Genomic DNA, 14,178 nt, shown 5'->3' with positions numbered 1-14,178 from the left:
CACGCTTTCAAAAAGCGGGTCAAGCCCAGACCATTATAGATAGGTGACTTAGTTCTGAAAGTCATCAGGGGATTGATCAGAGATCCTAGAGGGAAGTTCAGACCCAACTGGAGCGGACCTTATTTCATCAGGGAGTTGACCCTAGAGGGCGCTGCATGGTTGATGGATTTAGATGGAAACCGATTCTCAGAGCCAACCAATGTGGATCAGCTAAAGAGGTACTATGTTTGAGACCATGGTCGCAGGATGGGTGGCCATCATTTCGGTTAGCCATTACCTTGTTATTCCCTTTTGATACATAGTCCGTTGCTAGCCCATTGAGCCTCGCATGCGCATTATAGCATTTCTTTCTTATCGCCTTGCTCACGTTTTCACACCGGGGTAGGGGCCCTTTAATGTATGCATGCATTGTTTGGTAGTTTCATGAGCCTTGGACCTAGGGGCATGTTTTTCTCATTATCTTTTCCTATCACTGCACCTCTGCATTTTCATCTCATCTTATTGGTTGTGTTATTCATCTCTTCTTCTTTATCCTATCTACTATTTGTTTGTCTCATATTCTCTCCACCCTGAGTGGTGAGCCTCCTCAGTTCATCACATGGAGGATAGTCACATCATTTCCATCATCTATCTCACGGACATTGGTTTAGAGATCCTTAGTTTGAGAAGGTCATCTCGTTAGAGAGAGTTTTGGGTTGCCTTATCACTTGGGGGTGTGTTCATTTGTTATCGATATCATCTTTGGGGTTCATTTGTTCACGTTCAGGGTACGCGTATTTGTATATATGTAAAAAAAAAAAAAAAAAAAAAAAAAAAAAAAAAAAAAAAAATTATTATTATTATTATTATTAGCACATGTGTGTATGTGCATAGTGTTCACGATCATTGGGTATGTATATTGATGTCTGGGGGTCATTTTTATCGAGTATGTTCGTTATTGGGAGTTCGTATGTGAGCTCTCTGAGATCCCATGTTATTTGTATTGCTTCGTCATATCTATTTGTGAGAGAGATGAGTGACCTTCTCCTAAGGACTCCGAGTCATTGTCCTTTCCATCATTACATTCATTATTGATGTGACTTCACTTCATGTTTGATCTGAGTCGATCACCACTTCTCTTCACGTATTCATTGTTTCGCTATCATTTTTATCATTGCTTGTGATTCATCTCATTCTCTTCGCGTCTTATTCTCTCCTTACAGCGACCCATCTCAGGTTCGATGCTCATTTCGCATCATCATTACACATAACACTATCAGTTCATCCTGTTTCATTTGTCTCTTTATCGATATCATATTCACGTTAGGCATCCTCAGGTCCATGGCTCATGAGGTTCACTATACATGTTGCATTTCATATATGAGGGCATGAGTTTTGATCATTGGGTATTTGAGCCTAGTTTTCTCTCGTTTCTATCACCCTATCACCTTGGCCTACGTTACGTCCCCTTGTCTTAAGACCACCCTGAGGCCATGGGATCAGATGTCGTCTTCAGCAGCCTCTACTTGGACAGGTGATTGAGATCTGGTTGATATTTAGATATTGTCATGCTTCTTCTTCTGGGAGTCGCCTCTTTGATGTGTAGGTCTGATTCAGTTGTGTTCAGATTACCGGGATCGTGAGTTTGACGATGATTGACTTGGTGTCACCTGTTTTTTTGACCTATCGTACCTCTGGCGCCACACTGCGGCATATCCCATTTCATTTGGAGGTTTATGGATCCTCACAGATCTGCACGATCATTATCACTTACTGGATGCTCACTGAGATGTGGACATGGTCGTTACCCTACGGAGCCCCTAAGATCCATCCAGCTAGTTTCGCACTTCTCGACACTTAGATGCCATCATGCCTCTCCATTTGGGAGGTCATCTTGGATATGTGTGCACGATTCAGTTATGGATTCGGATGACCAGTATTACATGTTCGACGATAGATGACTTCATGTCATGTTGTTCTTCGGGCTTGTCGCGCACCTGATGCCATACTGGGGCATATTTCCGTTCCAGATGAGATTTACAGATCTTCACAGAGGTTACATGTGCGACGATAGGTGATTTCACGTCATTTATTTTTCTGACCTGTCGTACACCTGACGCCATACTGGGGCATATTCCGTTTTGGAGGATCTTTATGGATCTTCACAGAGGTCACATGTTCGAGGATAGATGATTTCATGCTATCTGATCTCCGACCTATCATACATTTCGATGCCACATTGGGGCACATTCCCCATCTTGATCGAGATTTATAGATCCCCACTGGTTTACATGATCATCCACGATTATGAGATACACGCCAGGTCGATGTTTGATTTCATTTTGTCTAGATACTCCGAGGAGCCTCTCTTGAGTCATTCAGCCAGATTCATACCCTTTGATATAGTCGTGATTCCTGGATGGAGTTGTCTCTGGTGCCTGGATTTCCCGCGTCATCATTTCAGAGGGGTACATATCAGATCCGTTACGCGTCCCATTGGTGTTATTCTCGGGTCATCAGGACAGATCGGGTACATCCGATGTCATACTGGGGCATATTGCCTTCATTTAGCCCTGGAGGCGATCGTTCTCTCACATATCCGTTACAGTTTCCATCACTCGATCGAGATATATTGTATTCGCCTCACTGACCATTGTTCCTGAGCTTTTCATCGATATGAGCTCTCAGCGGAGCGTCGTTCGAGACTCATAGAGTCCCTTTCAGCCATTTCCAGCGGATTGAGATTTGCAGTGGCATGCCACACTGGGGTATACCCCCGTCTTTGAGTACATCGGCTTTTTTGCACATCTTTCTCACTACTCAGTCCATTTCTTGATCTTTGCGAGTCGTCATACTGGGGCATACCCCCTTTAGAGTTTTTTGTTTGGGGCATCCCCCCACTGTCATTTTCTTTTGGGGCATCCCCCACTGTCATTTTCTTTTGGGGCATCCCCCCACTGTCATTACGTTTGGGGCATCCCCCCCATTGTCATTTACGTTTGGGGCATCCCCCCACTGTCATTACGTTTAGGGCATCCCCCCACTGTCATTACGTTTGGGGCATCCCCCACTGTCATTTACGTTTGGGGCATCCCCCACTGTCATTTACGTTTGGGGCATCCCCCCATTGTCATTTACGTTTGGGGCATCCCCCACTGTCATTTTCTTTTGGGGCATCCCCCCACTGTCATTTACGTTTGGGGCATCCCCCCATTGTCATTTACGTTTGGGGCATCCCCCACTGTCATTTTCTTTTGGGGCATCCCCCCACTGTCATTTACGTTTGGGGCATCCCCCTACCGTCATCTTGTTTAGGGCATCCTCCTACCGTCATCTTGTTTAGGGCATCCCCCTACCGTCATCTTGTTTAGGGCATCCCCCTACCGTCATCTTGTTTAGGGCATCCCCCTATTTTTGGTCTGTTTAGGGCATCCTCTTATTTTCAGTTTGTTTAGGGCATTCCCCTACCGTCAGTTCGCTTAGGGCATCTCCCTTTGTTTCAGATTTATCACCACCGTAGGTCTTCACCTATGGGTCTTATCGTTTAGTGTTTAGAGTTGGCTTTTTGGTTTGGCTGTCAAAGCTATTATTTTCTCAGTTTAGCAGTTAGAGTTATTTTTTTGGTTTGGCTTCCAGAGCCATTATTCTTCTAGTTTGGTGTCTAGAGTTAGCTCTTTGGTTTGGCTTCCAGAGCTATTATTTTCTCAGTTTATCATTTAGAGTTAGTTTTTTTGTTTGGCTTCCAGAGCCATTATTCTTCTAGTTTAGTGTTTAGCGTTAGCTTTTTGATTAGGCTTCCAGAGCTATTATTTTTTCAGTTTGACGTTCAGGGTCACCATCATCACTTTTCAGTTTCGGCGTTCAGAGCCATCACCGTGTTTGCAGTTTCGGCGTTCAGAGCCATTATCGGTTTTCAGATCAACATTCAGAGTCATCATCATCATTTCTCAGCTCCGGCGTTCAGAGCCATCACTATTTTCAGTTTTGGCGTTCAGAGCCATCATCGCTTTTTAGTTTGGCGTTCAGAGCCATCATTGCTTTTCAGTTTTGGCGTTCAGAGCCATCACTATTTTCAGTTTTGGCGTTCAAAGCCATCATCGCTTTTCAGTTTTGGTGTTCAGAGCCATCACTATTTTCAGTTCGGCGTTCAGAGCCATCACTATTTTCAGTTTTGGCGTTCAGAGCCATCATCGCTTCTCAATTTTGGCATTCATAACCATCACTATTTTCGGTTTAGGCTTCCAGAGCCATCACCATCTTCTTGCTTAGGCCTCCGGAGCCATCACCATCTTCTTGCTTAGGCCTCCGGAGCCATTACCGTCATCTTGCTTAGGCTTCCAGAGCCATTACCGCCATCACTATCATCTCGTTTAGGCTTCCAGAGTCATCACTGTCGTCTTGTTTAGGCTTCCAAAGCCATCATTGTCGTCTTGTTTAGGCTTCCAGAGCTGTTATTTTCTAGTTTAGCTTTTAGAGTTATTTTTTGGTTTGACTTCCAAAGCTGTTATTTTCTAGTTTAGCTTTTAGAGTTAGTTTTTGTTGGCTTCCAGAGTTGTTATTTTTTAGTTTAGCTTTTAGAGTTATTTTTTTGGTTTGGCTTCCAAAGCTGTTATTTTCTAGTTTAGCTTTTAGAGTTAGTTTTTGTTGGCTTCCAGAGCTGTTATTTTCTAGTTTAGCTTTTAGAGTTAGTTTTTGGTTTGGCTTCCAAAGCTGTTATTTTCTAGTTTAGCTTTTAGAGTTAGTTTTTGGTTGGCTTCCAGGGCTGTTATTTTCTAGTTTAGCTTTTAGAGTTAGTTTTTTTTTTTTTTTGTTGGCTTCCAGAGCTTTTATTTTCTCAGTTTAGTGACTAGAGTCGGCCTTGTCATCCAGAGTCACAACTCCTGGCGTTCATATCCACAGGCTTTGCGCATCTTACCTTCATGGTTTTACATTCTCCCTCGGTTTTTCCTCACTCCGTTATCCTGTGCTTATTGCTTATTCATCTCGTAGTCCACATAGGGTAGTCCCCTTTGGGCGCATTCTTGCTCGTACTCCAGGGTGGTTCGACCGTTACTCATCTTTGACATTGATCTCTTGGGTTACTTTTGGAGACATCTTAGAGAGAGTGTGGATCCTTGGTGCAACCTTAGAGGCGTTTTGAGATGCGTTTTTCTTTTAGGGTTAGAGCCTTTGTGTTCATCTGTTTGGCTTGAGTGAGTTCTTATTTTACTAGTGTCCCTGTGGGGGTCTCTTTGGTTCTTCGGTAGAGTTCACTTCATTACACTCATTATTCACACTTTCTTTTCACTCTAGTGTTCATATTCCTTACATTTGTAAACTCTACCGAAGAGGGGCATATTTGTAGACCCCCTCAACTGGGGGCAGGTTTTTTTTTGCATTGATTTTCTTTTTTTTCTCCTTTTTTGCTGCTTTCTTTATCCACCCGAGGACGGCTGGAAGTGAAAAGGGGGGGGAGAAGGCAGAGCTTTTGGGCTGGCAGATGGGACGGGGATACGGCTGGCTTGCTGAGGAAGACACGAGAGAAAAGAAAAAGGAGAGAAAGGAAGGGAATCCGGAGGGAGAGAGAGGGAGAGCTCGGAGGGAAAAACAGAGGAAACTGAGGGATTTTAGAGGCTGCAAGAAGGAAGATATCCGGGGGGAAAACGAGAAAGGAAAAGGATCTGAGGATCCACTCACCCTGACTTCTCTGGGTTCAGGTATGATTCTAATTTATTTTGCTTCTCCCCTGTTTTGAACTGTTTTCCTCTGTTTTTTTTTTTTAGTCATTTGCGGATCCCTTTGATATCTGGAGACCACTTGTGCATTTTTGCTTCTTGTTTTGGGATATCCCGAGTGTAGACTCGTCATTGCATTTGATTTTTGAAACCCCTCCCGGCAGCATCTGTGGAATGAGGCAAGACCCAACAGTTTTCTTTTACATATATATATATGCATGCTCTGCCTTCTTCTCCACTTTCTTGCCTCAATGGTGGATATGAGCAGAAGCTTTAGCTTTTGATTTTTCAGAGTTTCCAGGCTTCAAAAGTAATTTTGCTCGAAACCCGGCCTTCCACTGCAAAAAAATGATTCTATATGCCTTGGTTGTCTTTGAATTTCCTCCGGTTTTCGACGCTGCGGGGGCCGCGAAGTGTGGGCATCTGTGGGTGATTATATCATTTTCAGCTCGTCTCTTGCCTTGATAGTTAATATAATTTTTGCGTTTGACGTTGAATGTTGTGTGTGCATCTTTGGGTGATTTTGTCATGTTCAGTTCAGATGTCGTTTTCATAGTTGATATTTTCAGTTTTGATGTTGAAGATTGGTGATATATAGTGTATCTCTGTAGAAATAAATACTGTGGAATTCTGTAATAATTCTTGTGGAAGAAGGAGAGTGTGAGGGAAAAGATTATTTAATTGGTTGCAAAAAGTTAATGGCCACGTGCAAGCCAAAGGAATGTTCTTGGGGTAACAATAAAAAAACCCCAAGCCTCTTTATGGTCCAAGTGTTAGCATATAAGACATGAGTTTTATCTTTTTACTTATTTAGTATTATGTATGTTTCTAGTTTATTGTGTACCCATTTAAATAATTCCTCCAAGTTCCGGATTCCAAATTCTAATCTCCAATTCCCACAATTCCAATTTTTCACACTCGTTTATTTAGTTATTATTATTATTATTATTATTATTATTCAATATTTATTTAATTATTTCATTTAAAAATTCAAATCATTCAAGTTTAGTTATTCAAAAATTTGACTTCCTAATTTAATATTCAATCTCAAAAATTCCATCATTCACTTTCATCCGTTTAAATATTATTTATTATCGTTATTATTATTATCCCATATTTATTTAATTATTTCATTTAAAAATTCAAATTATTCAAGTTCAGTTATTAAAAAAATCTGATGTCCTAATTTAACTTTTAATCCCAAAAATTTCACTATTTATTTTTACTCGTTTAAATATTATTTTCATTAATTAGTATTATTACTCCATATTTATTTATTATTTTGATCATTAAAATCCAATTCTTCAAAAATCTAGCGTCCTAATTTAACTTTTAATCCCAAAATTCCACTATTCATTTTTACTCGTTTAAATACTGTTCTCGTTAATTAGTATTATTACCCCATATTTATTTATTATTTTGATCATTAAAATCCAATTCTTCAAAAATCCAGTGTCCTAATTTAATTTTCAATCCAAAAAATTTCACTATTCATTTTGTTCGTTTAAATATTATTTCCGTTAATTAGCATTATTATTCCATTAATTTATTTTACAAATTCCAATAATTAAAGTTCAATTTTTCAAAATTCCCTTTTTCGAATTTAATTTTCAATCTCAAAAATTCCACTATTCACGTTCATTCGTTTAAACATTATTTTTGTTATTATTATTATCATTCCATATTTATTTACTTATTGCTTTTAAAAATTCAAATCATTAAGGTTTAATTATTCAAAAATCTTACTTCCGAATTTAATTTTCAATCTAAAAAAATTCCACTATTCACGTTCATTCGCTTAACCATTATTTTTGTTATTATTATTATTATTATTCCATATTTATTTATTTATTTCTTTTTAAAATTCAAATCATTAAAATTCAATTCTTGAAAAATCTGATTTCCGAATTTAATTTTCAATCTCAAAGATTCCTCTATTCACGTTCATTCGTTTAAATATTATTCTCATTATTATTATTATCATTCCATTAATTTATTTTACAAATTCGAATAATTAAAGTTCTATTTTTCAAAATTCTGTTTTCCAAATTTAATTTTCAATCTCAAAAATTCCACTATTCACATTCAACTGTTTAATGATTATTTTCGTTATTATTATTATCCCGTTCATTTATTTATTCACTTATTCATACATTTAAAATCTCATCTCCAAATAATTTCCCAAAATTTCATCATTATTATTATTCCATTCATTTATTTATCCACTTATTTATTTATTAAAATTCCGTCTTTAAATAATTCTTCAAAATTCCGATTCCCAAACTTAGTTCTCTGAAATTCCAATTCCTTTCAAATTTAATTTCTAAAATTCTCATTTTTATATTTAATTTCTAAAAACCCAATTTTCAAATAATCTCTAAGACTCCGATTTTCAAAATGAATTTCAAAAAGCTAGTTTTTCCTGCGAACAATTTTAATTTATGTTTGGTAATGCATGTGATATATTTCGTGCTCTATATTGTGCACTGACTCTGCTTTTATGATAGCGCATCGCTCGTTCGTGGCCCAGGTATGCATACGTTCCTATTCTAGTCATTCTCTATGCATGTTTTGATTCCTATATGTACATAATCGACTCTAGTATCCATTGATTTTCCTATTGATTGTCATGTCAGCTTCATTTTATTAGTAGAGACCCGACTTTAGGGACTTAGAGGGGTGCTACGGTCTTTACCGTACCTTCTCGATAAGTAACCTGACCCCCGAACCCGATCCGGTTTTTCACAGACCGCCTTTTCCAAAATAAGGAGTCACACTTAGGGTTTTTCTTTCTTATTTTGTTTACCCTTTAAAAATAAAACAAAAATAAGTGGCGACTCCAAGTCATTTTTCTTAATCAATAAAGATCAATTTTTCGAAATCAAAATCGAGTTTCGCCATCGAGTGGGAAACGCATTGAGCCGAAATGCGGGGTCCACAGTGGGCTATCGAATGATGGTCCAAGACATTTTAAGTGATTTTCGAAATTTAAAAAAAATGTTACATATTTAACTTTTATGAAAAAAATTAAAAATGCCTTGCATGTATTAAATCTTTGTAGGTTTCTTATATTAAAAGTATTTTTAATACAACCGTTTAGAAAAGTAAAAACACTTCAATCGGAATCAATCTCAAAATTTATTTGTAATTTTTCATAAAAACGTTAGTGGGAAAATCACAATTTTAGTTTAAAGTGCCTTTAAAGCTTTACATGTAATTTCGAGGAAGTTGAAGAGCGCCTGTGTTGAGTGCTTTACAGAAGTGAATGTCCAGCAAAGGAAACGCGTGGAATCGAATCAAACATGGCAAGCTCAGCTCCAGTGAGAAATTTTTATTTTTAGTCGCGCTACAACGAGTAGTTTTGGAAATTTAACTCAAAGACCAGATGTCACCTTCTGACGCTCTGGGAGCTCCTTATCACCTACAAAATTTTGCACTCTCTTGTCTTTTGGACAAATCCCAAGGGCATACCTGGGAAACGATTTGTCTATTTAACCAAATCCCCGCCCTCTCCTCCTTCTCAGTCACCAGCTCTTCCTCTCCACTTTCTCTCTCTAGATTGTTCCTGGAAAAGTCCAAGTACTCAATCAATAAGGTAAATTTTGTAACATATATTTTTGAATGATCTCTCTGTGCTTGTATTTGTCGAGTTCGATTCGTAGTATGGTTTTCTTTTTGATAATTTAAGCTGATCTTTTTTTAGGACGATGTGCATTCCTTGTTGACTAGCTTATGGTTTCTGATCTGAATTGATTATAGGACCTCCGGTATGTTGAATGTTTGGAATCTTCAGATCTTGGCAGTTTTTGCAATTTCGTCCTTGATCTGATATCTATTTCATTTGTTAAAAAAATTCAGCTTAATTTTGATGTTTTTGTGCTTGAAACTGACGTTGGAATTATGAATCAAGCAAATTGTCGGTGGATCTGGTGCAAGCAACGGCTTGTAGTCTATATATTTCACCATTTTGTTGCGCTTGTCCAAATGAGCATACGATGAGGCTTGATCTGCCGAGTATGTTGACTATTAGAATAATTTGTGTAGATCTGATTTTATCGTAGCTAAAATTTTGGTCGTTACTGATTTTCTGGTTGATTTGATATCTATGAACTGAAATGAACCAGGAGGTAGTCACATGGATTTCCTCTTCCTCCTTTTGGAATCAAATCTGTCTTTGTAGATTGAAGATGGTACAATTTTCTTTTGATGGTATACAAAAAGCGGATCTGGAAAAAGTTTCTGGGAAATCATGCTGCTAGTGTGTTTATGTTGCTAGAGTAATGCATGATATGAGGTGGTAGGAAGCTTATAGCTGGCATAGGGAAGCTTTTTCATGCTTTTTGTGATGCGAAGAACAATAGTTTAGTCTTCTTTGAACTTTTCTTTTGCCTCAATTTATTTTCTTTTCTGGAGGCTGCTTAGGAGGCTTAAAACCTGGTGAGCTGAGGATTAGTTTGGTTTTAGTTTGCCATGTTTGGTGGGAACCTTGGATCTGTGGTTTGACACTGAATGGCGCCAAAATTTTAAACCAACTTTACTTGTGTTTTTCTCTTGAACTAAATAACAGCAGGTAAAGTAGGTCTGGCCCATTTTAGGGAATTTTCAAACAGTCCCAATGAAAATAAAATGCAATGAAGGTGAGTGGACAAGATGGATGGAGACTAGAGCTAAAGCAAATCTTTAGTTCAAAGTTCCAACCTTTTTCCGAATATACGTTTATGTTTACTACACACAGTTTAAAAACTACTGGAAGTTCTTTCTTATGTTCTGTTTTTTCTGATATGTGAACTACTCTTTGTTCAGGTCACAATTAGATAAAGAAGATGGTGAAGATTTGTTGCATTGGAGCTGGGTATGTTGGAGGGCCCACCATGGCAGTCATTGCACTTAAGTGCCCATCCATTGAGGTGGCTGTTGTTGATATCTCTGTATCTCGGATCACAGCTTGGAACAGTGACCAACTGCCAATTTATGAGCCAGGCCTAGATGGTGTGGTGAAGCAGTGTCGTGGCAAGAACCTCTTCTTCAGCACTGATGTGGAGAAACATGTATCAGAGGCTGATATTGTCTTTGTTTCTGTCAACACCCCAACCAAAACGCGGGGGCTTGGAGCAGGAAAAGCTGCGGATCTGACTTACTGGGAGAGTGCAGCCCGCATGATTGCTGATGTGTCAAAGTCTGACAAAATTGTTGTTGAGAAATCTACAGTCCCAGTTAAGACAGCTGAGGCAATAGAAAAGATTCTGACCCACAACAGCAAAGGAATCAAGTTCCAAATTCTCTCAAACCCAGAATTCCTTGCTGAGGGCACTGCAATTCAAGATCTTTTAAAACCGGACCGGGTCCTCATTGGAGGCAGGGAGACCCCAGAAGGTCAGAAGGCAATCCAAGCACTGAAGGATGTTTATGCCCACTGGGTTCCCGAAGACCGAATTTTAACCACCAATCTTTGGTCTGCAGAGCTCTCCAAGCTTGCTGCTAATGCCTTCTTGGCCCAGAGGATTTCATCTGTTAATGCCATGTCAGCTCTCTGTGAGGCTACTGGGGCAGATGTTACACAGGTTTCATATGCGGTAGGCACAGACACAAGGATTGGGCCCAAGTTCCTAAATGCTAGTGTTGGTTTTGGTGGATCCTGTTTCCAGAAGGACATTTTGAACCTGGTTTACATCTGCGAGTGCAATGGCCTTCCTGAAGTGGCAGAATACTGGAAACAGGTCATCAAAGTGAATGATTATCAGAAAAACCGCTTTGTCAACCGTGTGGTTTCCTCTATGTTTAACACGGTCTCAAATAAGAAGATTGCCATTTTAGGGTTTGCCTTCAAGAAGGATACAGGTGACACAAGGGAAACCCCAGCAATTGATGTGTGCAAGGGGCTGTTAGGGGACAAGGCCCGGTTGAGCATATATGATCCACAAGTCACTGAGGACCAGATCCAGAGGGACCTTACTATGAACAAGTTTGACTGGGACCATCCCATTCACCTGCAACCTATGAGTCCCACAACTGTGAAGCAGGTGAGTATGGTTTGGGACGCCTACTCGGCAACAAAGGATGCCCACGGCATTTGCATTTTAACTGAGTGGGATGAGTTCAAAACTCTCGACTATAAGAAGATATATGATAACATGCAGAAACCAGCTTTTGTGTTTGATGGTAGGAACATTGTGAATGCAGAAAAGCTGAGGGAGATCGGTTTTATTGTGTACTCTATTGGGAAGCCGCTGGATCCATGGCTGAAGGACATGCCTGCTGTGGCATAAAAAGAGATGCAGCATCCGAGTGGTTTGTGTTGGGAGGGTCCACCAGGCCCTATAGTATGAGGCAGTCAGTTTGATTCTTTAATATTTTTTTAGTGAGTTTCTGATGTGTCTTACTTTCCCTCACTAGTCAGGATTATTGGTATTACCATTTTTGGTGAAAGTGAGGGGCAATGTTTTGCCTTACATTGTATTTCATGCATCGGTTGTCTGTTACTTGTTCTGTTAGAAAACCTTATTTCAACTTTTGTTTGGTTTAAACCCACTACTCTGATTATAATGCTTAAGTTCTAGAAAACATTTGCTTATTATGGATTTTGACTCAGTTGTCCATTTTGTCTCCCCGGTGAATTTGGTGTTGAATTTTAATCTAGGACTTCCACTAGAAAATCATTTAAACCAAAAGGGCAATGCAGAATGTGTTTATCAAAATGTATGCTTCATTTGAGATTATTATTAGTAAACATGTTTTGAGAATGTTTTTTAAAATTAATTTTTAATTGTTTTCAAAAATAGGATTTTATATTAAATGATTTTCTAGGTTTATTTTTTATGAAAGTATTATGTGTTGGAAATGTAAAAGCAAATAAAATGGAGGTTTTTAAACAATGTCAAAGTAAATAAATAAATAAATAAAGAGAGCACAAAATATAACTGCATTTTTCCAGTAAATCACACATCATGCATTATCCACACATTAGGCGCATACATGGGGGACGCATGAGAGAGAACTAACCAGCTCTAATATAATACTAATCAGGATCATCGGGAGCAAGCTCCTTGAATGTAGCAGTCTTCACTCTTCACAATGTGGGTCCAGTGAGGAAGCTCCATCTGTCCCACAGCAAAGGAAAATTGAAATATATTTAATAAAATTAGAAATACTAATAATTTAATAAATCTTCATATTATCTTTGTCACAATTTAAGTTATTAGTATTAATGATAAAATGATGAAATATATTTTAATTTTTAATTATCTGTATTTTTTCAAATTTTTTATAATTATTTTTAATTTTAATAATATATAAATTATATATTTATGATGTCATAGGTTGGATCGCGATTTAACCACTGGTTCGACTAATAAACTATGAATTGGAAACTTTTCCGATTCAATAATCGGTCCGATTTTAAAAACATTGGTTATTCCTACATAGATTGGTATATTTTTATCACAACATATGTATATTTAGGAACTTTTGGAAAAAACCAAGATGACCGTTACAAAACTAGTTTGCTCGCCTATAGATCTCAGGTTCCTACTCTTCATGATGACACAATCTTAATCGATTCCATTGAATATCCATCAATGGTCGGTAGCCTCTAATAGTTTTCCCTTACTTGACCAAACATAGCCTTCTCGGTTATCAAACTATCCTAATTTATGCATCACCCTACCACCACATGCTGATCCATAATCAAGCACCTACTTCATTATTTGTAGTATACTTCATCATGGTCTCTTATTGCATAAGAATTTTTCATTCATTTTCATGCATTTTCGATGCTAATTGAGTAGGTAACCTAGATGATAGGTCTTCAACTAGTGCACATTGGTAGCAACCCTATTTCTTGGTCCTCCAAGAAGTAGAAGTTAAACACCCAATCATTCACTGAAGCTGAATATCGAGTTGTTGTTTTGGTCGTTATTGAAGTCATTTAGATTAAGCATTTTCTCATAAGAGATTAGCATTACCATTCTATCCTCCCCACCTATTTATTGTGATAATGTAGGGGCAACTTACCTTTGTGCAAACCTTATTTTTACTTGGAAATGAAACATATTGTCAATAACTTTCACTTAGTTTGGGACAAGGTACAAGTGGGTGAGCTCCATGTATTTGATGTTTGATGTTTCCTTTAATTGGCTGGCTAACACTCTAACTAAGCTTCTCTAGTTGGCTTGGACACAAAATCTTTAGGTTAAGATTGGAGTGCACCCCCTCCTACTATTGTACGAGGGCATATTGATGCTTTTAATTTTTCTTTTGAATTTTTTATTTTTTAAATATATATATAAAGGCAAAAAAGTGATGTTTCATAAAGTATTTTTTGAATTTGAAGGTGATAGAACACTCTCATGAACATCCATACAAGCAAACATTCACTAAGATGGAGTCAACAACCTTACCAAGTGTGTCTTCCAATTTCACATGAGATGCCTCAATATACACATGCATTAATGTAAAATGTGTCTAATAGTATGAGTAAAAAACCATC

At 38.2% G+C, this 14,178-nt stretch overlaps 1 protein-coding gene across 2 annotated transcripts; it reads left to right on the top strand.

The window, feature by feature from the left end:
• The first annotated feature begins 9,069 nt into the window (after positions 1-9,069).
• LOC100264653 (UDP-glucose 6-dehydrogenase-like) lies at positions 9,070-12,267 on the top strand. Of its 2 annotated transcripts, XM_010662829.3 has the most exons (3): positions 9,145-9,288; positions 9,397-9,460; positions 10,497-12,267. In XM_010662829.3, the coding sequence occupies exon 3, from the start codon at positions 10,517-10,519 to the stop codon at positions 11,957-11,959; it is 1,443 nt and encodes a 480-aa protein (XP_010661131.1). In that variant the 5' UTR covers positions 9,145-9,288; positions 9,397-9,460; positions 10,497-10,516; the 3' UTR covers positions 11,960-12,267. The 2 variants fall into 2 exon arrangements, with proteins under 2 accessions (XP_059598324.1, XP_010661131.1); XM_059742341.1 differs by lacking the exon at positions 9,397-9,460 and having other exon boundaries at positions 9,070-9,288.
• The last annotated feature ends 1,911 nt before the right edge of the window (positions 12,268-14,178 follow it).

This window comes from Vitis vinifera, chromosome 14 (assembly GCF_030704535.1).
Source record: "Vitis vinifera cultivar Pinot Noir 40024 chromosome 14, ASM3070453v1".
In the NCBI taxonomy this organism is placed as follows: Eukaryota; Viridiplantae; Streptophyta; class Magnoliopsida; order Vitales; family Vitaceae; genus Vitis; species Vitis vinifera.
This window is presented reverse-complemented; position numbering and strand designations above follow the sequence as displayed.